We start from the raw sequence: 26,382 nt of genomic DNA on the forward strand, positions 1-26,382 counted from the left end.
CGTATCGCGCTAGCAATGCCCGAGTGTTGGAGACGCGCCTGAAATTGGCTGCCTGAGAAGCTACCCTTTTCCCAGAGGCGTCAATAAGTTTTGATTCCTTATCAGGAGGTGGAGCCTCTCCTGTTGTCTGGGAGTTGGCTCTTTTTATTGCATTGGACACAACCAGAGAGTCTAGTGATAATTGTCCCCTTATATATACTTCTATATACTGGGTCCGATGGTGATGGCTTGTACTTTTTTGCCACTCGAGGGGTAAGAATATGAGCTCTGACTCGGTCATTAAAAATGTCATCTACATGCCTAACCATCCCTTTAAGCATAGGGAGTGTATGTGATGACTTCTGTGTGGTAGAGGTCGGGGTGTTAGAAGCATGATCTCGGTGCCGACCGGGGTCCGAGGGCGCGGGTTCGACCGGAGCCTTTTAATTGAAATTGTTTCTTGGGATGAGGGGGGAGGTGTACTCACGGTACGTTGACCATGTGGGATGTCCTCCTCTTGGTCCGATTCAAATTCTTAGATGGCGACCATCTCCTGCTCCTCCTCTGTTCCCATTGCCTTGCCGGCCTCTTCGTCCGACTGTTGACCGAAGATGTCCGGAATGGAGCTTGTGTGCTGGCTCTGCATGTCGCGATGTCGAGCCACACAGTCTCAAAGTGTTTTCTTGGAGCGGAAAGCCTGGCACACATCGCAGCCTTGTTCTCTGTGTTTGGGGGACAAACACAGATTACACACTTCGTCTGAGTCGGTGTGGGGTATTTCGCGTGGCACAGAGAGCAGAATTTGAAGGGAGTTTGTTCCATCAACCGCAGGTCGACCCGACGCGCGTAGGCCCAACGGCCTTCCACGAACTTCCCATTCACAAGATTATTTTAAGTAATTACGAAACGCGATGGAAAGTGAGACGCGATCAAAAACAATACCGTAGAGGGTATCTTGCACCCCGAGGGAAACCGAAGGAACGGTGTCGAACTGGAGCGCAATGATAGACATCCAAACCTGATGGCGGAAAAAAAACAATCTAACAATGGAGGCGATGCCCATGCACACTATCACCGAAAGGAGGAGTCACCTACCTCGTGACTGGAAAGACTTCTTCGAAGAAAAACAAAGTGCAAACATCCAGACCCAATACTAGATGGCGATCTGTGCACAGCATATGATCTACAGCTCATATGCCTCAACATAAATATTCGATACGATCAAAACATACATTTATTTTGTAATGCTCAAATGGGAAATAGTCACTGAAACCCGACTTCCACATATCATTTGTGTGTCATATCGTTTATCAGTAAAACTGTATGCCTTTGCAGATTTAGTGGCCATTGCAATGGAGAAAGTGCTGTCAGTAAATGACAGTGCACTACCACACCATGCTTTATAATATATTTGCAACCGTGTGCTCCATAATACAGCACCAGCTACATATTACACCCTTACCATGAATGGGCTCATTTGCTACACTTCATCTTTGTATGGCGCTTGGATTTTTCATGACACCATGTTGCGTGTGCTCAATTAGTTGCAGGAGAAGGAAAGATGGCTCAGTGAACTGTACGTTTTACACTGAGAAATTTGGATTTCTGAAGGTCATACGTACAAGACCAAGTAAAAAGAGACTTTGGGTTTCATCCTTCAGGGTTGCATACATTTGTATCACAAATTGGACAGCATCAATATCTTTCAGTTACAGCACTTAGAAACAGTAAAATGGCAGTATTTGGTTCTACACAAAAAACGAAGTTTGAGGCATGTGAGCTGTAGATATACATGCTTTACATACTCCTACCATCTAGTGTTGGGTCTGGATGTTTGCAGGTTGTTTTTCTTTGTTTCGCGTCACGAGGTAAGGCGACTCCTCCTCTTGTCAATAGTGCGCATGGGCATCGACTCCATTGTTAGATTGTTTTCTGTACCCCATCTGGTTCGGATGTGTAATATGGAGCTCCAGTTCGAGACAGTTTTGGGGTGCAATCCACTCTACCCTCGTCTGCATAGTTTCAAACGTGCTTTCCATCCCTCGTGTATTGAAATTCAGAAGGTTTTCACCAATTGGGTCGGAACACTCCAACCGTGGCCTTCGGGCCTAGCCATTTCGGGTTGTGTTATACTCGAAACAAACTCCATCGATGATAATTTGCTGAGGGAACAGACTCTGTTTCAATTCTGTCCTCAGTGCCACTCCAAGTATTGTGCACCGACCTTCACAAAGTCTGCAATCTGTGCTTGTCTCCAGAGCACAAAGAAGACTGAGGCCTGTCGTTGTTTGGATCCAAGAGGACCTTGCGGGACCGTCAGGTTCAACGTATAGAGATGCAGAAGCAGAATATAGAATATACTCCAGATCTCTTTGGCCAGAAGATGATGAACAGGAAGACATTAAAGCGCCAGCCACCGAAGAAGACAGGACCTTCTCCGTTCAAGATTTCGAGTCCGATCTAGAGATTGATCTGGACTCCCATGATCTTCCGCCTGGTCAAGGTGCCTTAGGTACCAAAAGCTCTAATCCGCCCACACAAAAACAGTTAATTCCTATAAAACAAAAGGCTTCTGGGCCACCACTGCCATCAAGCCACAGTAGGTACCGAGAGTCAGCTTCGATCGCCCTACCTTCTGCTCCCCACCAAAAGCACAGAAAAAGCCTTCCGGCTTCGCTCCGAGCCAACACCTCTCCAGCTCCCAAAACTTTGGACCCGAAAGAGAAAACAACATCCGTTATGAAACCTTTAGCACCGAAACAGAAATCTGCTCTTTCAATTTTCCCAGAGCCGATTTTACAAACCATGCTTGAAAGACTCAATCCAAAACAAAAGAAGTTACATATTTACCTAGAGAGTGGATGCATTATAACAAAAACTGCATCAGCACTATCTTCTAAAAGGAAAACCTCTTTCCAACAAGAGATTGATTATACAACACACATAGCTATCAGTCCCCTGTACCCTCCCTCTTCCTCCTTCTCCAGAACCAAATTCACCTGTACAATTCATGCCTCATTCACCTCAAACCCCTCTAAACATCACACCTCAGGGTGCGCCACACAGATCCAGACATAGATATGGGGGGGGGATGATGATCATAACTATGGAGCATCAACAGACCCCTGGCAGGATTATGATCTTGATTCTCCAGGAGAGACAGGTCCTGATCTTTAATCTGCAAAACCCTCACCTTCTGATAATACCTCAGATCAGGAGCTTATAGCCAGGGCAGCTGCATATCATGGGGTTATATTACATAAAGAAGCTATGTAGGAAGACTTTTTATTCAAAACAATGGGGGCCACTCACAAAGCTTCTCAGTCTATTCCGATGTTAAAAGGCATGATGTGCCAGGCAGAGGATATTTTTATGGACTTTGCACGTTCACGCATTATTACACCTAGGGTGGACAAAAAGTACAAACCACCACCATTTGACCCAATTTTTATTAGAGGTTTGCTTCCACCAGACTCACCAGTTGTGTCGAATACCCATAAAAGAGCAAATTCACAAACCACAGCTGATGCACCACCTCCAGGTCATAATTCATAGATGCCTCAGGCAAACGAGTTGCTGCACAATCAGCCAATCATTAGCGGATAGCCAATACACAGGGTGTACTTGCCAGGTACGACAGAGCTCACTGGGATGAGATGGAGGAATTACTCTAATATCTCCCATAGGAGCATAGGAAAAAGGGACAGGACTTGGTGCAGGATGGAAAATTAATTCCCAACTAATCCATCAGGTGTGCACAAGACGCTGCTGATACCGCTGCCGGAGAGGTTAATACCAGTGTCCTCCAAAGAAGCTACGTATGGCTGCGTATCTCTTGATTTAAACCAGAAGTTCAACAGACATTATTAAATTTCCCTTTAGATAAACAGAATCTCTTCGGCCCACAAGTGGAGGATGCCTTAGAGAAGATGAAGAAAGATACGGAAGTGGCTAATCCATATTCACACTTCAGACACCTGCAAATAGAGGCTTTTTTCATAGCTCTTTTTACAGAGGAGGTTCAAAAACCACTTCCACAGATGCCTCCAACTCTTCATACAGGCTACAAAGTAAGGCCTCTCCAGCAAGAGGATTTTACAGGGACAGCTACGGGGTAACAACTCCAAAGGTCGAGGTAAAAGGCACACCAAACCATACCTCCCCATCTACCAACAAACAGTGACTACATAATCATTCCCCCAATCATCCTACACCTGTGATGGGTTGACTACAACAATTTCTTCCCACTAGGCAGTCAATAACATCAGACAAGTGGGTTTCAGACATTATCCAACATGGTTATTGCCGGGCGCTCGCCAGCAATCCTCCCAATATTCCACCTCGCACTCACAGGTTTTCTCTGCAACATCAACAACAGCTCAAACAGGAAGTATAAGCTTCATTAATCAAAGAAGCTATAGAGCTAGTCCCAATACAACAGCAAGGATCAAGAGTTTACTCCCTGTACTTTCTAATTCCCAAAAAGGGGGGCTCTCTAAGGCCTATTTTAGATCCAAGGCCTTTAAACCTTTACATAGTATCAGAACCCTTCCATATGGTACCACTTCAACAAGTGATTCCACTTCTACAGCAAAGGGACTTCATGTCAGCACTAGATTTAAAGGATACATACATTCACATCCCTATTCGCCCAGCACAATGCAAATACCTCAAGATTGTCATAGCAGGGATTTATTATCAATACAAAGTCCTCCCATTTGGAGTAACCACTGCACCCAGAGTATTCACCAAATGCTTAGCTGTGGTAGCAGCTCATTCAAGAAGACAACAAACGCATGTCTTCCTATATCTACACTATTGGCTGATCAAAGCCAATTCACACTATATGTGTCAACAGCACACTCAAGCTACCATAAAGCTTGTCCATCAGCTGGGATTCACAATCAATGCTTAAAAATCCCATCTTCAACCTTCAGAACTGCAATCATATCTAAGAGTGATGCTCAACTCTCAGACAGGCCTAGCCTTTCCAAATGCAGCCAGAATTCCAAAATTTCAAACATGATATCACAATTTCAACTCAATCAGTATTTAACATTCAAAACTTTCATGAGTCTCCTAGGGATGATGTCATCATGCATTGCCATAGTGCCTCATGCAAGACTACACATGCGCCCTCTACAGGAATGTTTAGCACAACTGTGGACTCAATCACAGGGTCAACTGCACAATCTAGTGTTGGTAGACAGCAGCACCATTTGCTCCTACAGTATTGGAACACACAAAACTTGTCAAAGGGGCAGCCATTCGTAGACCCTGTCCCAAAGGTCGTGCTAACAGCAGACACATCCCTCACAGTACGGGGGGCTCATTCACAACATCTAACAGCTTTGGGTCTTTGGAACACCAAAATCCAGAATCTCCACATCAGCTACCTAGAGCTTCAAGCTATTGACCTAGAATTGAAAGCATTTCTACCTCACCTTAAGGGCAAGGTTGTCCTGGTCCGGACGGACAATAAGACCGCCAAGTACTATGTACAAAAACAGGGGGGAGGGAGGAATGCACTCTCTACTGTTGTCAAGCCTCTCTCAGACCATTTGGCATTGGGCAATACATCAAAACATCAATCTGCTAGCGAAATACCTCCCAGGGACGGACGACTTACCAGACCTCCTCAGCAGCCTGTAACAGGTTCACAAGTTGGAACTAACTGCACCCCAAAGTCCTCCTCACACACTTCCACAGAAGGAGGTTTCCAAAAATAGATATTTTTGCAACAGTACAAAATGCCCAAACTTCGCCTCCAGGTTCCTACACCCTCTATCGAAAGGCAATGTCCTATGGATGAATTTGTCAGGAAAATTTGCATACGCTTTTCCGCCTCTCCCTCTTCTTTCATTTGTGGTTCGGAAACTCAGGCAGATGTCTCTCGTCCTCATTCTAGTCGCTCCCACATGAGCTTGTCAACCATCGTTAACCACACTACTCAAACATTGAGTAGTTCCACATGAGAAGCTTTATCCCAATCCGAACCTTCTCACTCAGATCCATGGGGAAATCAGAAACCCAAAGGAGCTAAACCTAGCTATTTGGCTCCTGGAATCAGAGTTCGGATATTTAAATCTGCCATCAGAATGCATGACCATTACAAAGGAAGCATGTAAACCTACCAGTAGAACTTGCTATGCAGCTAAATTGAAAAGGTTTGTTATTTATTGTAATAACCAAAAATGTGATCCACTAGATGCCTCTATAAAAAACATTTGTTATCCTTTGCTTTTACAACGCTCAGAACTTGCTTGTACTTCCATACATCTGCACCTTGCAGCAGTGGCTACCTAACTTCAAAACAGGCAACATTTATCTTTGTTCAGAGTGCAAGTAATCAAGGCTTTGATGGAAGGCCTTAAAAGAATATCTTTGCTAAGGATCCCACCTGCACCTACATGGAAATTCAATATTGTTCTAACAAGACTTATGGGTCCACCTTTAGAACCAATACCCCCTCCAATTTCTTTCTTGGATGGTGGCTTTCTTAATTACTATCACCTTACTAAGGCGTGTGGGTCAGCTTCAGGCACTAACTGTAAAAGAACTATTCTTCCAGCTTCAGGGACAGGATGGTTCTTCGTGCAAACCCAAAATTCCTTCCAAAGGAAGATTCCCATTTCATATTAACCAATCAGTTGAGCTACCCGTTTTCTTTCTTCAACAAGATTCTGTAGCAGAAAGATCTCACCATACACTAGATGTTAAAAGAGTATTCATGTATTATATTGACAGAAGAAAATATTTTTGCAAAATGTTTTGGTGAATTTGCTCCCCCTCATAAAGGGAAAACTATATCTAAATCAGGCAATTCTAGATGGAACGTTAGATGTATCCAGACATGCTAAATTAAAGCCAAAAGGACTTTATCTATACCCCCAGAGCACTCACTCTTACACTGTAAAATAGGGGCATTGAAGGTTATTTTAGGCAACATTCCAATAGAGGACATTTTTTAAAACAGCTACATGGACTACACCACACACATTTACCAAACACTATTGTGCCGATGTTTTAGCATGCCAACAAGCTAATGTAGGACAGGCAGTTCTACGAACTGCAATGTCCACTAGTTAGCCACCGCTTTTTGGAGGACACTGCTATACAGTCTATGCAAAGCATGTGTATCTACAGCACACATGCCTCGAACGGCTGTAAGCATCTGTTCTTGGCATGTAGTGCTGTATGTTCACTTGAGCCCACCCTCCTTCCCGGACACCTATGGTTTTTGGAGTTCTAATTTTTATTTCTACATGCATGGACATCTCTTTACTTACTTAAGCTCCATTCTCACCCTGTTGTGGGAAAACGATCCAACAATGGAGTCGATGCCCATTCACACTACTACCAAGAGGTGGAGTCACCTTACCTCGTGACTCGAAACACTTCTTCGAAGAAAAACAACCTGCATACCAAGAACAGATGCTTACAGGGTTAGTAACATAATCATTATTATTATTGATGACTGGTAGAAACAGGGTCTCTAGTTGGCAGTGGCTTGCACCCTGGCCCAGTAGGGATCCTCACTCTAGTCAGGATAGAGGGAATCACACAGGTAAGATAACCCTATAACCCTAACTCACCTCCTTGGTAGCTTGGCATGAGCAGTCAGGCTCATCTCCGAGGCAATGTGTAAAGCATTTGTACATACACACACAGTAACCCAGTGAAAACACTACCAAATTAGTCTTCACCAGTTTAGAAAAATAGGTGTTATTTATCGGAACTAAACAAGACCAAAACGACAAAAAACCAACATACACAAGTAAAGATATATTTTTCAAATGTTAAGCAAATGTAATCTATAGAAATCTATGGCTGCGTAACTTTTAGAGCAAAGTACCTTGGATGCGTTAAAAATTAAAGACCGTGGGAAGCGTAGGGGAGGTAAGGCACAAGAAAAGCAAAGCAATGCATCGGTTCCTTACTCCCAGGGAAGGCGATACGTCGTTTCCTTACTGCCAGGGGAGGTGAGAAGTCGATTTCTTGCTGCTAAGTAGGGGAGGTAATGTGTCAGTTCCTCACTTCTACACAGGGGAGGTGATGCGTCTGTTCTTGATTGTCAGGTGAGTAGAGGCATCCGTTCATTACTGGAAGGGGAGGTGATTGGTTGATCTCCAGCCACGTGGCCTTGGTTCCTTACTTCTGGGCAAAGTTGATGAAGAATCTGGCACCCAGGGACGATGCATCGAAAATCCACGTGTTGCGTCGAGTTGGAGCAGTGCCTCACAGACTTTGGTGATGCAGTGCTCGCAACTCACACTGCGGCATTTCTTCTGGCACGCTACGTCAAAAAGCTACAGCCTGCGGTGAAAGCCATGATCTATGCACCGATCAGGAACCACACTCCGGTATTGACAGTGGCGATGCGCCGAAGTTTGTAGTGATGCGTCGATAAAAACAGACTCTGGATTTTCTCGGTCAGTTCCCCAGATTCCACTTCCTAGGGCCCAGGAACTGGATTTTTTACCATTTGGAAAGTCTGGACTTTCAGGAGAAGAGTCCAGGCACTGGCAGGTGAAGTCTTGTTATCACCTTACATAAGATGGGGGTACAAGTGTTGGGACGGCATTTGAGCACACGGCATTTGATGTTATAGGCACATTGAGTTATTTTTTTTAATAACACGATTTTTTAGTTTATCTGGCTTACTCATTTGAGTAGCATGTTGCATGGCATAGGGTTGTAAGGTTCTGGTTTATTCATTTATTATAGCTTTGATTACGCTTATTCCTTTCACTTTTTGAATGAATGTGCATGTTCTCACAGTCCTGGTGATGTTGGAGTTCTTACGGGATACATGCTATGTAGATGAGCAAGCACCAATTTGGGTCGTTATGACGTTTATGAACGTAAGGGGTCTGTCAGGAGTATAGGTTATTAATATGCGTTTTGTTTCATCGCAGTTACCCCGAAGGAAGGGCAGTAAAATGCCCGAAATGCATTGGGTTTGGAAATAACAGATGATGTTGTGCTATGAGGAATGGTGAATCTCCTGAATGTTTGAAGTGAAAGCCTGGATAGGCACATGTTAAATATTGGATGGAATTTGGAGTCTAAACAGTTGAACTACGATGGAACTTGGTTTACTATGCAAGGAATAAACATGAATGACTGTCATTTTTAGCAGTGCATCCTGATTTTGGGACTGAAAGATGTCTCAAAGCTTTCGAACTACGAACAGCGCGCATGGACGGAGCACGTCTTTCAATGTTGCACGCAATAAACTTTGAGCTTGTAAGACTTACGAATAAATTTGTCGAAGTCGGAGTGCATGCTCCCATTTCTGCATCATATCACTTTCTAAAAGTGGCATTTTCAAATGCACAAGTTACTACTTGTGTAACGATATATCTGTAAGAGACATTAGTTAGTGATAGATTCCTTACCTTAAAATATCCCCAGGCGTCAGTCTGGATCCGGAAAGTTTCGCTTAGCAGTACCCCTGCGTGTCAGTAGGTGGCGTTGTTCGGCTCCACGTCCGTCACTGGCTTCGTAAGCGCCGAGATGACGCCACGGAGAGTAATTAGGCGCCACCCATACGCACTGACATCAGTTCTGTACACAACTTTCCGCGCCAGGAACGCAGAGCCATGCAAGATACTGACAATTGGTGCAGACAACTAGGGCCCTAAGAGGGATGACCTTAACCCTAGTAACCAGTTCGCAGAACGGGGAGGATGGGTGGGGCGGTTAGGAATCTATCACTAACTAATGTCTCTTACAGATATATTGTTACACAAGTAGTAACTTGTGCATCTGAAAGAGACACGTTAGTGATAGATTCCTTACCTTAGAATAGATACCCCAGCAATACCAACCCCGGTGGTGGGTCTGCAAACTAATTACACCAGAAAGTCACGGAGAACAGAATGCCCAAAGAAGCCGTCCCTTCGGACTTGACTGTCAAGGCAATAATGCTTGGTAAACGTGTGCAGCGAGGCCCACGTAGCTGCCTGACAAATGTCCTGCAAGGGGACGCCGCGTCCCAAGGCAGTAGTGGCTGCAGTTGCCCTGGTAGAATGGGCACGCAGCCCCACAGGCGGCTCCTTCTTAGCCAAGGAGTAACATGCTTTGATGCACAGAACGACCCACCGCGAGATGGTCAGTTTGTGCACGGCCCGACCTTTTATGGCGCCCACGTAGCCAAGAAAGAGCTGGTCATCCACCCGGAACTGCTGTGTACGCTGCAGACAGAATGCAAGCGCACGTTTTGGGTCCAGATGATGGAGCCTCTCCTCCTCCCTTGAAGGATGCGGAAAGAAGGCGGGCAAATTGATGGTCTGCACGATATGGAAGGGCGTGACAACCTTTGGCAAGAAAGAAGGACGGGTCCTTAAAACCACCTTGTCCGGATGAACAGAAAGGAAAGGAGGTTTGGAAGAAAGAGCCTGGAGCTCACTAACTCTCCTGGCAGAGGTGATAGCTACCAGGAAAGCCGTCTTGAGAGTGAGAAGACGCAAAGGACAGGTATGAAGGGGCTCAAAAGGAGCGCACATCAGATAGGTCAAAACGAGATTCAAGTCCTATTGAGGCATGATGAACGGCATGGGAGGAAACTTGTGCGTAATGCCTTTAAGGAAACAGTTAACATCCGGAGACTTAAAAAGAGAAGGCTGATCAGGAAGCCGGAGAAAGGCGGAGATGGCAGAAAGATAACCTTTAAGAGTGCCCAGAGCAGAGCCCTGCCGGGCCAAGTAAAACAGGAACAGAAGAGCTTCTAAAAGAGGGGCAGAAAGGGGATCCACATCCTTCGCTGTGCACCATGCCACAAATGTGTTCCACCGACAGGCGTATACCGTTTTAGTGGAGGGACGCCTGGCTGCCAAGATGACATCACAGACTTCGGGAGGAAGATCGAAAGCTGTCAACTGTCGCCGCTCAATCTCCACGCATGGAGGTGGAGGCTGGACAGGTTCGGGTGGAGGACCGTCCCCTGCTGCTGCGACAGAAGATCCTCCCGAAGAGGCAGACGGATCGGGGGATCGATCGCCATGCTGAGTAGCTCAGGATACAAGTATCTTCGTGCCCAATCCGGAGCCACAAGGATGACGTGGGCCTGTCACGCTGAATCTTCTTCAGCACTATGGGCAGAAGTGGTATAGGCGGAAAGGCGTACAACAGACCGCAACTCCACTCGCAACGAAAAGCGTCGCCGAGCGAGTGCCGCCTTGGAAATTCCAACGCGCAGAACTGATGACATTGCGCATTCTCTTTGGTGGCAAATAGATCTAACCAAGGCTCTCTCCACTGCTGAAAGAGACCTTGCACCACATCCGAGTGCAGACACCATTCATGATCCATCAAGCACCGGCGGCTGAGTTCGTCCGCCCTGGCGTTCAGAGAACCTGTCAAGTGTTGAACCACCAAGGTAATGCCGTGATGTTTCAGCCATGTCCAGAGGCGCAGAGCCTCCTGACATAGGGTCCAGGACCCCACCCCGCCCTGTTTGTTGGAATACCACATGGCAGTAGTGTTGTCCGTGAACACCTGCACCACACTTCCCCAGACAGAGGGAAGGAATGCCTTCAGTGCCAGTCGGATCGCCAGAAGCTCCAACAGATTGATATGGAGCCGGTACTCTGCCGGAGACCAGAGTCCTCTGATCTCCGCCTCTCCCAAGTGGCCTCCCCATCCCAGTAGGGACGCATCAGTCACCACTGTGTGCTCCGGTTGGGGAAGGGAGAGGGATCTGCCATTGACCCAATCGTGATTCGTAAGCCACCACTGCAATTGTCGTGAGGTGCCCTCCGAGATCTGGACATGATCGGACAGGCTGCCCTGATGCTGCGCCCACTGGAACTTTAGGTCCCACTGCAGAGCCCGCATATGCCATCTGGCATGTGGCACTAGCAGGATGCAGGAGGCCATCAGTCCCAGGAGCCAGAGGGTCACCCTGACTGAAACCTGGGACAGAGGCTAAAAGATCGGAATCATAGCCTGAATATCCCGGACTCGCTGCTCGGGAGGATAAACCCGAAACAGCGTTGAATCCAGACCCGCTCAGATGAAGGGGAGCTTCTTAGAGGGACTCAGGTGCGACTTCGGCACGTTGATGGAGAACCCCAGCAAATGCAAGAGGTCGGCCGTAGTCTGAAGATGGTGGACGACTGCCTGGGGCGAGCCTGCCTTCAACAACCAGTCGTCGAAGTAGGGGAAGACTGACACCCCCAAACTGCGCAGATAAGCTGCAACCACCGCCATCACTTTCGTGAACACCCGAGGGGCGCAGGTAAGGCCAAAGGGGAGCACGGCAAACTGAAAATGCTCCTGGCCTACTGTTAACCGCAGGTAATGCCGGTGGGCCGGCAGGACGGGAATGTGAAAATATGTGTCCTGTAAGTCCAACGCTACCATCCAGTCTCCAGGGTTGAGGGCAGCTAAGACCTGAGCCAGAGTCAGCATCTTGAACGTCTCCTTCCAGAGGAAGCGTTTGATGTCCCGAAAGTCCAAGATAGGACGCACGCCCCCTTTGTCCTTCTTGGGGACCAGAAAGTAGTGGGAATAACAACCACTCCCTACTTCCGGCCCAGGAACGCACTCAATGGCCCCCTTGGCCAAGAGGGCCATGACTTCCTGTCGGAGAAGAACCAAGTGATCCCCCGACATGCGATGGCACCGAGGTGGCATGGCAGGAGGGGAGGACAGAAAGGGAAGGGAGTAACCGTGGCAGATTATCTCCAGCACCCATCTGTCTGATGTAATCTCGTGCCAGTGAGGGAGGTGGTGGCAGATCCTGCCACCCACCAGCGTGGGGTGCTCCCTGAAGCTGAGATTAGGAAGGTTTGGGGGCGGAAGCAGCGGGGGTGGAGGATGACGAACCCGCACGCTGGTTCCCCGACCCGCTCCTGCGAAAACCGCGACCCCGGCCGCGCTGGGGCTGTTTCTGCCCTGGCTTAGGGGAAAGGCGCGCCTGACTGCCTCTGCCTCTACCTCGGCCACGGAAGGAACGAAAACCAGGAGAGACCGAACTTTTAGTAGAAATGCCCAAGGACTTGGCCATAGCCCGCGAATCCTTAAAGCGCTCCAGGGCACTGTCAGCCTTGTCGCCAAACAGGCGGGTGCCATCAAAACGCATGTCCATGAGCAAGCTTTGGACATCAGGCGAAAACGCAGTCGAACGCAACCAGGCGTGACGTCGCAATGCCACAGTGGTAGAAATCGCCCTGCCCAATGAGTCGGCGGTGTCCAACCCACACCGAATGGCGAACTTGGCCGCATCCTTACCATCAGCAATTGCCTGTGAAAAGACAGCCTGCATCTCCTCAGGACACTGAGGCAGCACCTGAGCAACAGAATCCCTCACCACGTGGGAGTAGCAGCCCAACAAGCAGGCGGTGTTCACCGACCGCAGTCCTAAGCTGGCCGAAGAGAACAACCACTTCCCAAACTGGTCCAGCCATTTGGAGTCCTTATCTGGCGAGCCGTAGGAAAAGCACTCGGACGTCACTGATGGCACTGCAACAGGGGGTCCCCCAGGGCTCAATCCTAAGTCCTACCCTTTTTAAGCTCTACGTGGCTCCTCTAGCTGAGATTGCGGAAGGCTTTAGGGTTGGTGTGGTGTCCTATGCCGATGACACCCAGCTGGTTGTGTCCTTGACTCAAGACCAACAATCGGCAGCTCCCAACCTAGTGGCGTGCCTCCAAGAACTTGCAGCCTGGATGGATATAAACTGTCTAAAACTCAACTAAGACAGAAGTGTTGATAGTAGGGAAAGCCCCTTCCGTTTGGTCGTCTGCGTGGTGGCCGCAAGATTTGGGCCCTACTCCTATACCTTGTGCCCAGGCAAAAAATCTTGGGGTCTGGATGGACACCCACCTCTCGTTTGATTACCACACCAGACGGGTTGCTGGCACTTGCTATGGAATCCTTAAAAAACTTAGGAAAACCCTTGATATACTACCCACGGCGGCCAGGAAGACCATGATTCACGCACTTGTAACTTCCCGTCTTGATTACGGGAATGTTCTCCTTCTGGGGGCTACAGAAAGGTGCACACAGAGACTACAATGCGTTCAGAACGCAGCGGCCCGCCTAGTCCTGAAGCGCCCTATGAGAGCTCCCTCTAAGCCGGCTCTTGCCTCCTTACACTGGCTTCCTATCCGGGAACGAGCACGCTTTAAGGCATTACGTGTGTGCTATCGCATTATGCAGGGGACCGCTCCTGCCTACCTGCATAACCTTCTCACCCCCTACACTCCCGCCCGTCGCCTCAGGTCTGAGGGACTGGGCTTAGTCTGTGTCCCCTTGATAAAAAGAGCCAGGATGGGGGGCCGCTCTTTTCGACTCCTGGGGGCCCAATCCTGGAATAAACTACCGGCATGCCTCCGACTGGAACCAGTTGAAAGTATTTTTAAGAAAAAGCTTAAGACTCTTCTATTCCCACACATATAGACCTGAGTATCTGCTCTTGCTGCTCCACCGCAGCGCGGGGACACACTGATATAGTGTAACCAGGCGCTTTACAAAATCCGTTAACATAACATAACATAACGTCGAGGCCTGAATGACCAGGCTCTCAGGCGTTGGGTGAGTAGTCAAAAAGGCGGGGTCACCGGGCGGTGGCGCCGTTTTTATCCACGGGGCCCCCGTGACCGGCCTCGACCAAGTGCCCAAGAGGACGTCGGTAAGGGCGTCATTGAAGGGAAGCAACGGCTCCGACGAAGTAGACGCCGTCTGGAACACCTCGTGAGGAGGTTGGTCTTGAGGGCCACTGTGTGGAGGTCAAGATTGAGGGCCTCAGCCGCCTGACGGGGGACCATCCTCCATAGTAGGCAGGGGGAGGCGAACCCCGGGTCAGAGGAGACATCGAGGTCGCCTGCCTACTCCAAGTCGTCCACCCAATCCTGCTCGGAGTCACATTGCCGGGCAAGGGGGTCCTCCGACCCTTCCCAGTCTTCGCCCGCCTCTGGCATAGAGGGGGCCGGTCGCGGCGGCAAAACCGGAGAAAGGACAAACAGCGTCAGGAACAGCGCCGGCCGTGGTCGGACCGGCGCCGGCTCCCAATGCGGATCCCAGGCCGGAACAAAATGGTCCTGGAATCGGGGCAAGGGAGGAATAAACGGCACCCAGTGTGGTGCCGAGGGTGGAGCAGAGGACTTCGCCGAGGCCGGCAACGCTGCACCTCGTGGCGCCGGAACCGCTGGCGCAGTATCCTGTGGCCGGGCCAACATGATCTGGACACTGGACCACGGGGCCCGAAGGCGCGCCTGCGGGAGCCCGAGGTCTAAAAAGGCGGTCCATGGTAGCAAGGAATTCTTGCTCCTGTTCGGGAGTCGCCGACGGACCCGGGTATGGCGGGTAGGCCGCGGGACTCCGAGGCTCCAGAGGAGCTGCCGGTGCGAAGCCCCTGTCCCCCTCATCCACCTCTGGGGAGCGACGGGGGGACGTCGGAGAGCGAACACGCTTCTTCAACTTCTTTTTATGACGTCGCTTACCAGAATCCGAAGGCGAAGACTTGGAGCCGGATGAGTGACGGCTCCAGTCCCGTGAGCAGTCCCGGGAGCGGCTCCTGGACCCGGAGCGGCGGCGGGACGAATGCCGGACCTCCAGCAACTTCCTACGCCGCTCCCGCAAAGCCTTGGGGGCCATGGCTCGACAATCCCGGCAGTCCCGGGAGTCGTGGGCAGTCTCCAGGCAGTAGAGGCAAACATCGTGGGGGTCTGCCACCAACATATTCCGGTGGTAGGCCCCACAGGACTTAAAGCCGGGCATCCCTACTTGCACCGGGAGAGGAGACAAAAAGTCCCAAAATAGTAGTCAAAAGAGACTAAGGTACGTGCTCCATCCGGATCTGCGCTTGCTGGCGCAGAAAAAGAAAGAACTGACGTCCGCGCGCATGGGTGGTGCCTAAGTACTCTCCGTGGCGTCATCTCGGCGCTTACGACGCCAGTGACGGAGGTGGAGCCGCACAACGCCACCTACTGACGCGCAGGGGTACTGCTAAGCGAAACTTTCTGGATCCAGTCTGAAGCCTGGGAATATTCTAAGGTAAGGAATCTATCACTAACGTATCTCTTTCAGATATGCAATTTAAAAACCAACTTCATCAAAAGATGTACTTTTAAATTGGAAGTCCAGAGACCTCAGACACCAAATCTCTATCTTACCCTGTGGGAGAGATAGTCCTTGCACTAGTGAAAAAGGAAATTAGCAGTATTTTACTATTAGGACATGCAAAACACAACAGCACATGTCCCATCTTTTAAATACACTGCATCCCGCCCATGGGGCTACCTTGGCCTACCTTAGAGGTGCCTTACATGTAATAAAAGGGAAGGTTTTGGCCTGGCGAGTGCATGCGCTTGCCAGGTCGAAATGCAATTTAAAACTACACACACAACACATACACACACTGCAGTGGCTGGTCTGAGACATGCTTGCAGGGCTCCACGTGTGGCACAATCAGTGCTGGCCCTGGGCATACCTGTAAATAACATATGCCAATCAAGGATAAACCCAATCACCAAAGCATATGCACTTTAGCACTGGTTAGCAATGGTAAAGTGTCCAGATTCCTGAAGCGACCAAAAATAGGGTCAGAAGAATAGGAGGAAGGCGGAAAAACGTTTGGGGATAACCCTGCACAAAAGGACAGGACCTACACAACCCTCTTCCAGCCTAAAGCCAGGGTAGACTCATCCATACCTTGTTGGACTTCTCTGCTTAGGGTGATAGAACATGGACCCTGGCCTGCAAAAGCAGGGGCACGTTCAAGTTATACACCTCTCTGAAACCAGTTGGATCTGTCAGTCAATGCTCTAAGGGCCCACTGAGCTAATCCATGGGGAATCCTATTTACCTGTGGATCCTATCTGTGCTGCACCTAACCTTACTTTGCTCACAGATGTAGCCCAGTAGAAAGACAGTACCACCATGGCCATCACATTGGTGTGGCCCATTCCACCCCTGGGGTTTGACTCCTGTCGCCAATCCAAGGGAAACTCTGTCCACAAGGACAGCAACCCACAGTGGCCACTGACTGCGGTCGGTGACAAGAGTCAGGCCTCAGGCCCTGCCAGGGCTCTCAAACCACTGTTGTTTCTCAGACTGGGGGTGGGGCATAGCCCCAGGTGACTGGCAAACTTTGTCCACTTTCCCTCCCACCAGTTCAGGGGTGGTATCCTGAAGCTGATTCTCCACCCCAGGGTCTGTACCCTTAGGCTGGATAGGAGACAGGGGTAGGCTCTCCCTCAACCTGTCCCCTCTACTGAGGCCCAGTACCCTCCTTGTGAGAGTGGTACCCCCAGAATCCACAATGGTCAGGGCGCTTGTGGAAACCGTCCTGCACAATTTTCACACCAGTTCAGTGGTGTTATCCTGCAACTGGTCCCCCATCCCAGAGTCTGTACCCTTAGGCTGAGCATGCACTTGGTAGTTCGGGCTGGACTGTTCCCATGAGTCACAGGGTCAGACTAATTTGCATATGGCCATGTCTGAACTGGGGTGGCAGAGTGGGCTAAAGAACGGTGATGGATTAAACCCAGATCAGTTGACTGGGGGTGAGTGCTTGCAATGTTCAACACTCCGTCCATCATTTCCTTTGGTTTTGCAGTAGGTAAAATTTTATTGTGTATGGTTAATTAAAATCTTTACAAAGGAATAAAATTCAAAAGAACTTATTTCATTTAAATAAATAATTAAGAAAACATTTGGAGAAATAAAGTCCAACTTTCATTGTCTATCTTCAAAGTCATTTATTCCAAAAAGGCTTTAGGTTTTGCCCAATAGGTCACCTCTTTTTCGTTTTTCAGCAGAAGGAGACTCACTTTCTGAAAAAATCTGGTGGCCCTGCAAGCTGTGTGCAGCTGTTGGCTGTTCAGTACTAACAGTACTGCCGACCGACATGTTCTAATTTGGAAAAGGCGGAATATCTGTAAGAGATAATACAGTCTCAATTTACTCAAAAGGGGACAAATGCACAGGACTTGAATCAAGGTTTCTTCGGAGAGACCACAAAGCCTGCACAGTGCTGTTGGCCATGTTTGCTGCCATGCCGGAGTCTGATCTTTTGTGGTGTAGGTCCCCAGCCGTATTCGTAGTAACATTTGTTGCGTGGATGATGTTATGTAATTGACTAGATACGGTTGCGGGGCGCATCTCTCATACGAGGCCAATACCATCCAGCCGTATTTTTTCTTTGTCGGAGCTGCTTTATCAGCCATCCAGGATTTCTGTTTTGCAGCTCCATTGGCAATTTTTTTAAAGGCCGCGAAGGTATGTTTAGAGATCCACGTCTCTTGCATGTCTAAACTTTTCAATGCTTCTTCCAGTGTTGTTATCCAAGCCTTTTTTCCTTTTGTTTGATTGTTAATTTCAGACCAACAGTGACCCATCAATGAGTCTTCTTGAGCTGCTCTTAGTTTCCAGCACGTTTTTATTGTGGCGGCTTGTCTGGCTTGGTGCTGATTTAATAGCCCAAATTCAAGGCGTACCTGCGCCTGAGATGCAAACTGTGGAATTTGAAAAAGATGTTTAAACAACACTGACTGTTGGAGGTTCAGGAAATTAGCGTCTTTACCTCTGTATAGGTCGGAACCATACGTGAGGGAGGGTAAAAATTTGGCAGCAATCACTTTCAGCAGATATTCATTAGATGGACATTTTAATTTAGTTTGTAATATGTTTAAGGCGAACCGCAGTTTGTTTGCCTGGGCCTTTGGTTTTGCTTTGTTCGCCATAAGTTGGCAGGGAATGCTCAGACGTGATTCCCTTGCTCACTTTGCCACTGGATTCAAGCAAGCCTGGCTGAAGACGGCTGAAATGCCAGAAACCGGTCCTAGGAAGCTTGTTTCCGGTCCAGGGAAAACATGGCTTGGCAGTTCGGGCTGGACTGTTCCCATGAGGCACAGGGTCAGACTGATTTGCATATGGCCATGTCTGAACTGGGGTGGCAGAGTGGGCTAAAGAACGGTGATGGATTAAACCCAGATCAGTTGACTGGGGGTGAGTGCTTGCAATGTTCAACACTCCGTCCATCATTTCCTTTGGTTTTGCTTTGTTCGCCATAATTTGGCAGGGTATGCTCAGACGTGAGTCCCTTGCTCATTTTGCCACTGGATTCAAGCAAGCCTGGCTGAAGACGGCTGAAATGCCAGAAACCGGTCCTAGGAAGCTTGTTTCCAGTCCAGGGAAGACATGGCTTGGCAGTTCGGGCTGGACTGTTCCCATGAGGCACAGGGTCAGACTGATTTGCATATGTGTGAACTGGGGTGGCAGAGTGGGCTAAAGAACGGTGATGGATTAAACCCAGATCAGTTGACTGGGGGTGAGTGCTTGCAATGTTCAACACTCCGTCCATCATTTTCTTTGGTTTTGCCATGCACTTGGTTAGCCAGAACCTCAAGGGTAGTACTGCTCCCCCCCCCCTCCCCTCAAGGGAAACACTTACTGTAAGTGTTGCACAAGAGTCTACCTAGCAAGGGTCTCCTGCCCCCTGTCCATTTAACAGAGCATGGAGCCCTCGCAAGCCAGAAGTGGCGCCACCAGGGTCAGTGATGGGTTCTCTGACCTCCGAGCTAGCAACCCCTGACCCACTGGTCCTTCTACTGAGGACTGTCTGTCCCTCTCACTCCTCCATCTGGACTTCTGCACCCTCCTCTCTGGAGTGGTACTGCTAGACACCAGAACTAGCAGGAAGCTTGTGTCATCCGCCGCCTTAGTTCTCCTGGCACTACAGGATCGCCCTCAGTGGACTAGGCCCCACTCCTGGTGCTCCCTCTGGGAACCATCCAGGTCCTGGGACTGGGTTTTGGGGTTCTCTGCCCACCCCCACTTCTCCTCCTACCCTGTGAAGGGTCATGGGACCCTTTACCCATCCCACTACACTGGGACCTATCTGGGCTACTGCAAACCTCCCCGGCTTCCCTCGGTTGGGGGAAACCTGAGCCACTGCCTTTAGGATCCCTCCAAGATGCCTCTTCAGACCTTCTGGCATTCACCAAAAGGTCTGCCTCCAGTGCAAGCACCCTGGGTCTGAGAACTTTACACTCAGCCAGGTGTTGGCATAGCTCCAGAAAACTGTGACTGAACATATGCTCTCCTGTAATCAAATTGTAAGTCCCTCACATGTGTTTAACATACTACCCTTCACCCAACCATCCAGTGACTAGAAAAAGTACTCCACATCATCCCCCATCTGCTGAGACAGTGCCCAACTGCCCTTCAATTCAACCTAGCCTCCTCTGGGGTGAATCCATACTGCGCAACCAGGGCTTCCTCCATGGGGGTACACCCCTTGCCATCGCTCCCTTCTAGAGCCAGTAGAGTGTCCCACTCGCCACCAGGAATATGACTCCCTGTGCCAGTTCCCCAATCCTCCTCAGGAACCCTGAGCACCTCTGGAGCTACCTCATCTGCCTGAGCCCACTGGTGTATATGGAATTAGAAACGAAGCCTGTGTGTGTGTGAACCTCTTCTTCAGTACTGGACATGGTATTTTTGTTGCAACCATCTGAGCTGGACTCAGCCCTCTTGGCTTTCTACTCCAGCTCCAACTCTTATTCTCAGCTCATAAGCAAAAAGTCCCTTTGTACTCAATTTGCAATTTCTCTTTCTTCTCCCCCCGTTCCTGCTTTAAGTTTACAAGCTCCAACTCAAGCTTTCGTGCTTTCTGCCTGTTCTCCAGCTCCTCTGGCGACAGACCTGGAGAGGGAACACTGCTGCCAGCTCTGGAGGGAGCTCCTCCACCATTAAGACTGGCCTCCCGCCCCACAGACGTTGCCGGCTCCTCCAGCCATCCCTGATGCAGACTTTGTTAATCCTCCTCCAAAACCTACTCCTTTGACTGCTGCTCATCAGCCTCCCTGACTGCGGCCAGGCCCTCAGTACCATTTGCAGCTCCTCCTCTCTAGTGAGGCCTTTAAAAGAACAATTGGAATCCCTGAAGAACGTTCTGAGCTGAGGAACCAACCTCTCCTGCTCAAACACTAACTCTGCATGTACTGCCGATGGCTCACCAGACTGAGACATCATTGTGGATCAAACTCAAGAGTTAAAAGAAAAAAGAAAAAACTGTATGTTGGTACGGAATGGCCGGTGGTCTGGTAGTAGTGTACACCAATCACTGTATGCAAAGTACAAACTCAAGTCCTATCCTCACTGCTGACAACCAAGGTTAGAAATGGGGTCTCTAGATGGCAGCAGATTGCACCATATCCAAGTAGGGACCCTCGCAGGGTAAGCGAGTCACACACCTAAGATAACCCCTGCTCACACCCTTGGTAGCTTGGCATGAGCAGTCAGACTCATCTCAGAGGCAATGTAAAAGGCATTTGTACATACACACAAAGTAACAGTTAAAACCCTACAGAACGCGTCGACACCAGTTTAGAAAATAGGCATTATTTATCTAATTAGAACAAGAGCAAAACAGCATAAATCCAACATACACAATTAAAGATATCACTTTTCAAAGGTTAAGCAATCGTAGTTAATAAGAATCTATGGATGCGTCACTTTGCCAGAAAGTACCCGCGATACTTTAAAATTCAAAGATGGTGCGAGTTGCAGGGGAGGTGAGGCACCGGAAAAGGAAGGTGATGCGTCGGTTCCTTACTAACAGGGGAGGTGATGCATTGGTTCCTTACTGCTAGGGGGGTGAGGAGTCGGTTCCTTACTGCCAGGGGAGGTGATTCATCAGTTCCTTACTGACAGGGGAGGTGATCTGTCTGTTCTTTACTGTAAGGGGAGGTGATGCAGTGACCTACGGCCACACGGCCTCGGTTCCCTACTGATGGGAAAAGTTGATGGAGAAATCAGCGCCCAGGGACAATGCGTCGAAAACCCAGACGTGCTGCGTTGACTCCAAAGCCGCAAACCAGGCACTGCGTCAGAGTTGGAGCGGTGCATCACGAACTTCAGATATGCGGTGCTTGAAACTCACGCTGAGGCGGTTCTTCTGATGCGCTGTGACAGAAAGCTGGGGCCTGCGGTAAAAGCCGTGGTTGATACACCGATCGGGAACCTTGCTCGGGTGCTTGCAGCAGCAATGTGTCGAAGTCTTAGCGATGTGCCGATAAACACAGACACTGGGAGTGGATGCGTGGATTTTCTCCTTCAGTTCATCAGATTCCACTTCAAAGGGTCCAGGTACTGGATTTGGCACCGCATGGCAAGTCAGGACGCTCAGCAGAAGAGCCCAGGCACTGGTAAAAGAAGTCTTTGATGGCCCTGAGACTTACTAACAGCAGGCAAGCACACACGTTCTTGGAGAACCTTGGAAGCAGGATACAGGAAGCAAAGTCCAGTCCTTTCACTCCAAGGACAGAAGCAGCAGGACAGCATAACAAAGCAACAGGCAGAGTGTGGGTTCCTCCTACAGCATCCATCCAGCTCTTCTAAATGGCAGAATGCAAGGCACACCTAAGCTGTGTGACTGTCTAGAGTGAATGAACAAAAGCCCAACTGTCATCCTAACCCAGACGTGGATTCTACAGACAGGCAGAAGCACAGAAAGGTTAAGCAAGAAAACGCCCAATTTCTAAAAGTGCCATTTTCAAACATGCAATTTAAAAAACAAATTCACCAAAATATGTACTTTTAATGGGGAGACCTGAGACCCCAAACTTCAAATCTCTATCAGCTCCCATTGGGAAATTGCACTTAAAAGATATTTTAAGGCAATACCCAAGTTACCCTATGGGAGAGAAAGTCCTTGCAATAGTGAAAAATGAAATTAGCAGCATTTCACTATTAGGACATGTAAAACACAACAGCACATGTCCTATCTTGAGCCTACCTTAGGAGTGCCTTACATGTAATAACAGGGAAGGTTTGCTCCTGGCAAGTGGGTGCACTTGCCAGGTCGAAATGGCAATTTAAAACTGCACTCACAGACACTGCAGTGGCAAGTCTGAGGCATGTTTGCAGGGCTACTCATGTTGGAGGCACAATCAGTGCTACAGGCCCAGTAGTAGCATTTAACCTACGGGCCCTGGGCACACCGGTACATTCAACTAGGGACTTATTAGTAAATCAAATATGCCAATCATGGATAAAACAAAGACCAATACAATTTAGACAGAGAGCATATGCGCTTAAGCACTGGTAAAGTGCCCAGAGCCCTAAAGCCAACAAAAAGAGGGTAAGAAAAATAGGACAAAGAAGGCGAAAGGTTTGGGGATTACCCTGCAAAAAGGGCCAGTTCCAACAATGACCCTAAGCCGGTTACATTTGTGTCCTGTACAATCAGGCCAGGGAGGAGGTATGGGAGAAGAAGTGGACACAGAGTTACGGGTGACATTGAGACTGACCCGTGTCCTGGGAGACAAAAAGGGGTGTTGGGTGTGTAAGAGGGGTTCCCAAATGTCCTGTAGTATATGCAGCTGAGAAAGGGGCCCCAGCTGCATAGGGGCAAGTACCCTTTATGACATAAGAAGGAATTGGTAGAAGACGATGCAGTGGAGGACAAGGATGGTGCTGGCAATGGGGATATTGTTACTCACCTTTCACACCCAGTTGATTTGAATGTAGCCTCATGGCAGCATCGTCACGCAGAATTATCGCTCTCCAAAGCTTGCATAGGGCAGTGCGATCCCTGTGGAGACAGATGTGTTACATACGTTGGCTGAAAATGGCCAGGGGCTCTCCAATTTCTTTACGAGAGAAGGCATATTCCGCTAAACACTGTGTCCCAACCACTTGTAGATCAATAAATTGCTTGCTCTTGCTAATGCTCTTTGTGCTGGATAGTTTCATCTAACTTGTGATTCTTCACCTTGTAAATCCCTCCAGGAGCCCAAATATATGCGGAAACTCTTGAAATAGCCGATCCATGACTGCAGGTGGCACCATCAGCCTCTTTTGAAACTGGATTCCACTCGTAGACATGACGACATACAGCTGCATATAGGTGCCACCCTATGTGATGATGGTAGTTTAATTACTATTTCCCCACACCTTGAGACACTGAGCATGAATGACAGATTGAAACAAACGGGCAGAGTGAAAATCTAGCTAGGATCCTTGTTAACTCCCAAAGTTCTACTGCACAAAACAGAAGTGAGCAGGAGGTTAGGAATCTGCAGTTTAGATTAGAAGACACCTTAACCGTACTAGGGTAATTCACTTCTTCTGGTGGATACTTCTAATCGTAAAAGTCCTTTGTGAATTAATATTAGTGCAATGTCACCACCCAGGAGTTGGGTCTGAAGAGCTGACTTTACACAAGGAACTCCTGCCAAACTGAGCGAGCATAAAGGCCCTCTGTAAACTTATTAGTGACAGGTGAAAGTATGGACAAATGCCCATGTTGTCATCTGGCAGATGCCCAAAGCAGGTACACTAAATTCCAGGGCTGTGGTTGCCACTTTTACTCTAGTAGAATGAGTCCTTAGACCACCGGGAGGATCCTTTGTGGCCAAGGCATACAGAGTTTTGTGCAAATGACAATCCAGCATGATTAAGTCTACTTAGAGACACCTTTATTTTTTTGCACTGACTATTTGAATAAAAAATTATCATGGACTCAGTGCTACTTGGTCCTATTACTATAAAACACTAAGGCGGTCATAGATCCAATCAGCGTAGCCTCTCCTTTTACTTAGAGGGATGTGGCAAAGAGAAGAAATAGTGCTGGACTGCTCCACATGAAATAGTGACACCATTTTCAGAAGGAAAGATGCAGGTTTCATATTTACCAATTTGTCAGTAAAATTGAACTATATGGAGTCTTGGGTGCCAATGCCTGTGACTCACTGACACAACATGCAGAAGTGATTGCAATGGGTATCAGGCAAAAACCCAAAAGAACAGTTGTGAAGAGGCTCGAAAGGCGCACACATGAGAAATTCTAGAAACAAAAGAGAATAGGAGGGAACTTATGTTAAAGCCCTTTTAAACACTAGATTCAGTTATTGCCTATTGTTGAGAACCTGCTGTATGAGCAGCAGATGTGGAATGGCACACAGGAGACCGAAGGCAGATAGCATTTAATGATCCCCATGGAGGAAACTGCTGGACACTCCGTGGTTTCTGATGTAGCAAAAAATTCTACTGAGGGACTCCAACTTTACCCATTTAGATTCCTTGTCCACGGAGGATAAAGGAAAGACGCTTAGGTTAACTGTGCTTTTGGAGGCCTGAGCCACAAAAATTTCCATAATAGGATGTTGTGTTTGGAATTCTGAGTCACCCGGCAACGGCCTATAGCGTCTCACAGGCGGAGTTGAACTACATTTGACCGGGGAGCCCTCCGTGAGTGAAGATGCCCTGTCCCACCTCAAGTTGCAGTTACCACTTATGATCAGCAAGAGGGTGCATGAGGAGTTCATCTATCCTGAGGTTGAGAGATCCTGCCAGGCTATTGACAGGGAGAACTCGGAAAGTGTCATTCACTTCCAAAGCCTCAAAGTCTACAGAGAGAGAGCACAAGAACCTACACTGCCCTACCTGTTGCAGTACACAAGATAATTAAGTTGTTTGTCAGCCCCTGGATCGAACAGCATTTCATGGAAGGCAGGAAAGCCAGGAGGGCCTGTCGGATGGCGCAATGCTTCAAAATAATATGTGCTGGCACTACGCATCGGAGACCAGAATCCTCGGATCTCCACCTTGTCGAGGGGACTTCCCCAGCTAACAGCCGAAAGATCTGTCACCACTCTGACCTCCATAGTAGATGGAAAGAATTGTCTGCCGCATGTTAGGTTGGTGTCAGTCATCCACCACTTGAGGTCCTGGACTGCTTCATCAGAGATGTGTATTCTATCCGTAAGGCATCCCAGTTGCAGGAGCCACTGCAGATGCAGGTTTCATGCAAGGTCTCGCGTGGGCCAACGAGCATAACATCAGAAGACCAAGCTTGAAACATAGGGATGTCATAGCATGAATGTCCCGGACCTTGCTCCGGTGTTGGATAAGCCTTTTAGAACTACCATATCTAGAAAGGACCCATTGATGGACAGCCTCGGAGATGAAAGAAGATGAGATTAGGGCTTGTTGATGGAAAATACCAGGGTGGACAACACTGTTTCTGAAAGCGGTTTGACACGAGCTCGCCTTCAACATCCAGCCCTCACAGTACAGTAATACAAGTACCATTGACTGTGAAGATGGGCCACAACCACAGACATAACCTTCATAAAGACTCGAGCGGCTGATGCCAGCCAAAGGGTATGTATGGCAGAGACTTGGAGGTGATCTGATCCCATTAAAAAGCAAAGATAATTCCTGTGGGACTGAAGGATCGGTATTTAAAAGCAGACATTCTGCAAGTCAAAGGACACCATCTAGTCTTTGGATCCCAAAGCCAACAGAACCTGTGCAAGAGTCCTCATTTCAAACGTTTGCTTTGCAGCCTGAGATCTAAGATTAGTCTTAGCCCCATGACTGTGTTGGGAACTAGGAAGCATTCCAATCGCCTCTTCTTCTCGGCGACAAACTTGATTGCACCC

The 26,382-nt window shown here is 48.6% G+C and overlaps 1 protein-coding gene across 6 annotated transcripts in view; it reads right to left on the bottom strand.

Moving 5' to 3' along the window:
* The window catches only part of ADCK5 (aarF domain containing kinase 5), a 311,405-nt gene that overhangs the window by 37,444 nt on the left and 247,579 nt on the right, over positions 1 to 26,382 (bottom strand). For 4 of the 6 annotated variants that reach the window (XM_085604359.1, XM_085604361.1, XM_085604360.1 and 1 more), the window contains one exon: positions 23,437 to 23,528. The exons of the other annotated variants lie outside the window; for them this stretch is intronic. In XM_085604359.1, the coding sequence (XP_085460485.1) occupies positions 23,437 to 23,528 (92 nt within the window). The remainder of the gene's footprint in view (positions 1 to 23,436; positions 23,529 to 26,382) is intronic. 6 annotated transcript variants of the gene reach the window in all.

The sequence above is a fragment of the Triturus cristatus genome, chromosome 5_1 (genome assembly GCF_964204655.1).
Source record: "Triturus cristatus chromosome 5_1, aTriCri1.1, whole genome shotgun sequence".
Lineage (NCBI taxonomy): Eukaryota > Metazoa > Chordata > Amphibia > Caudata > Salamandridae > Triturus > Triturus cristatus.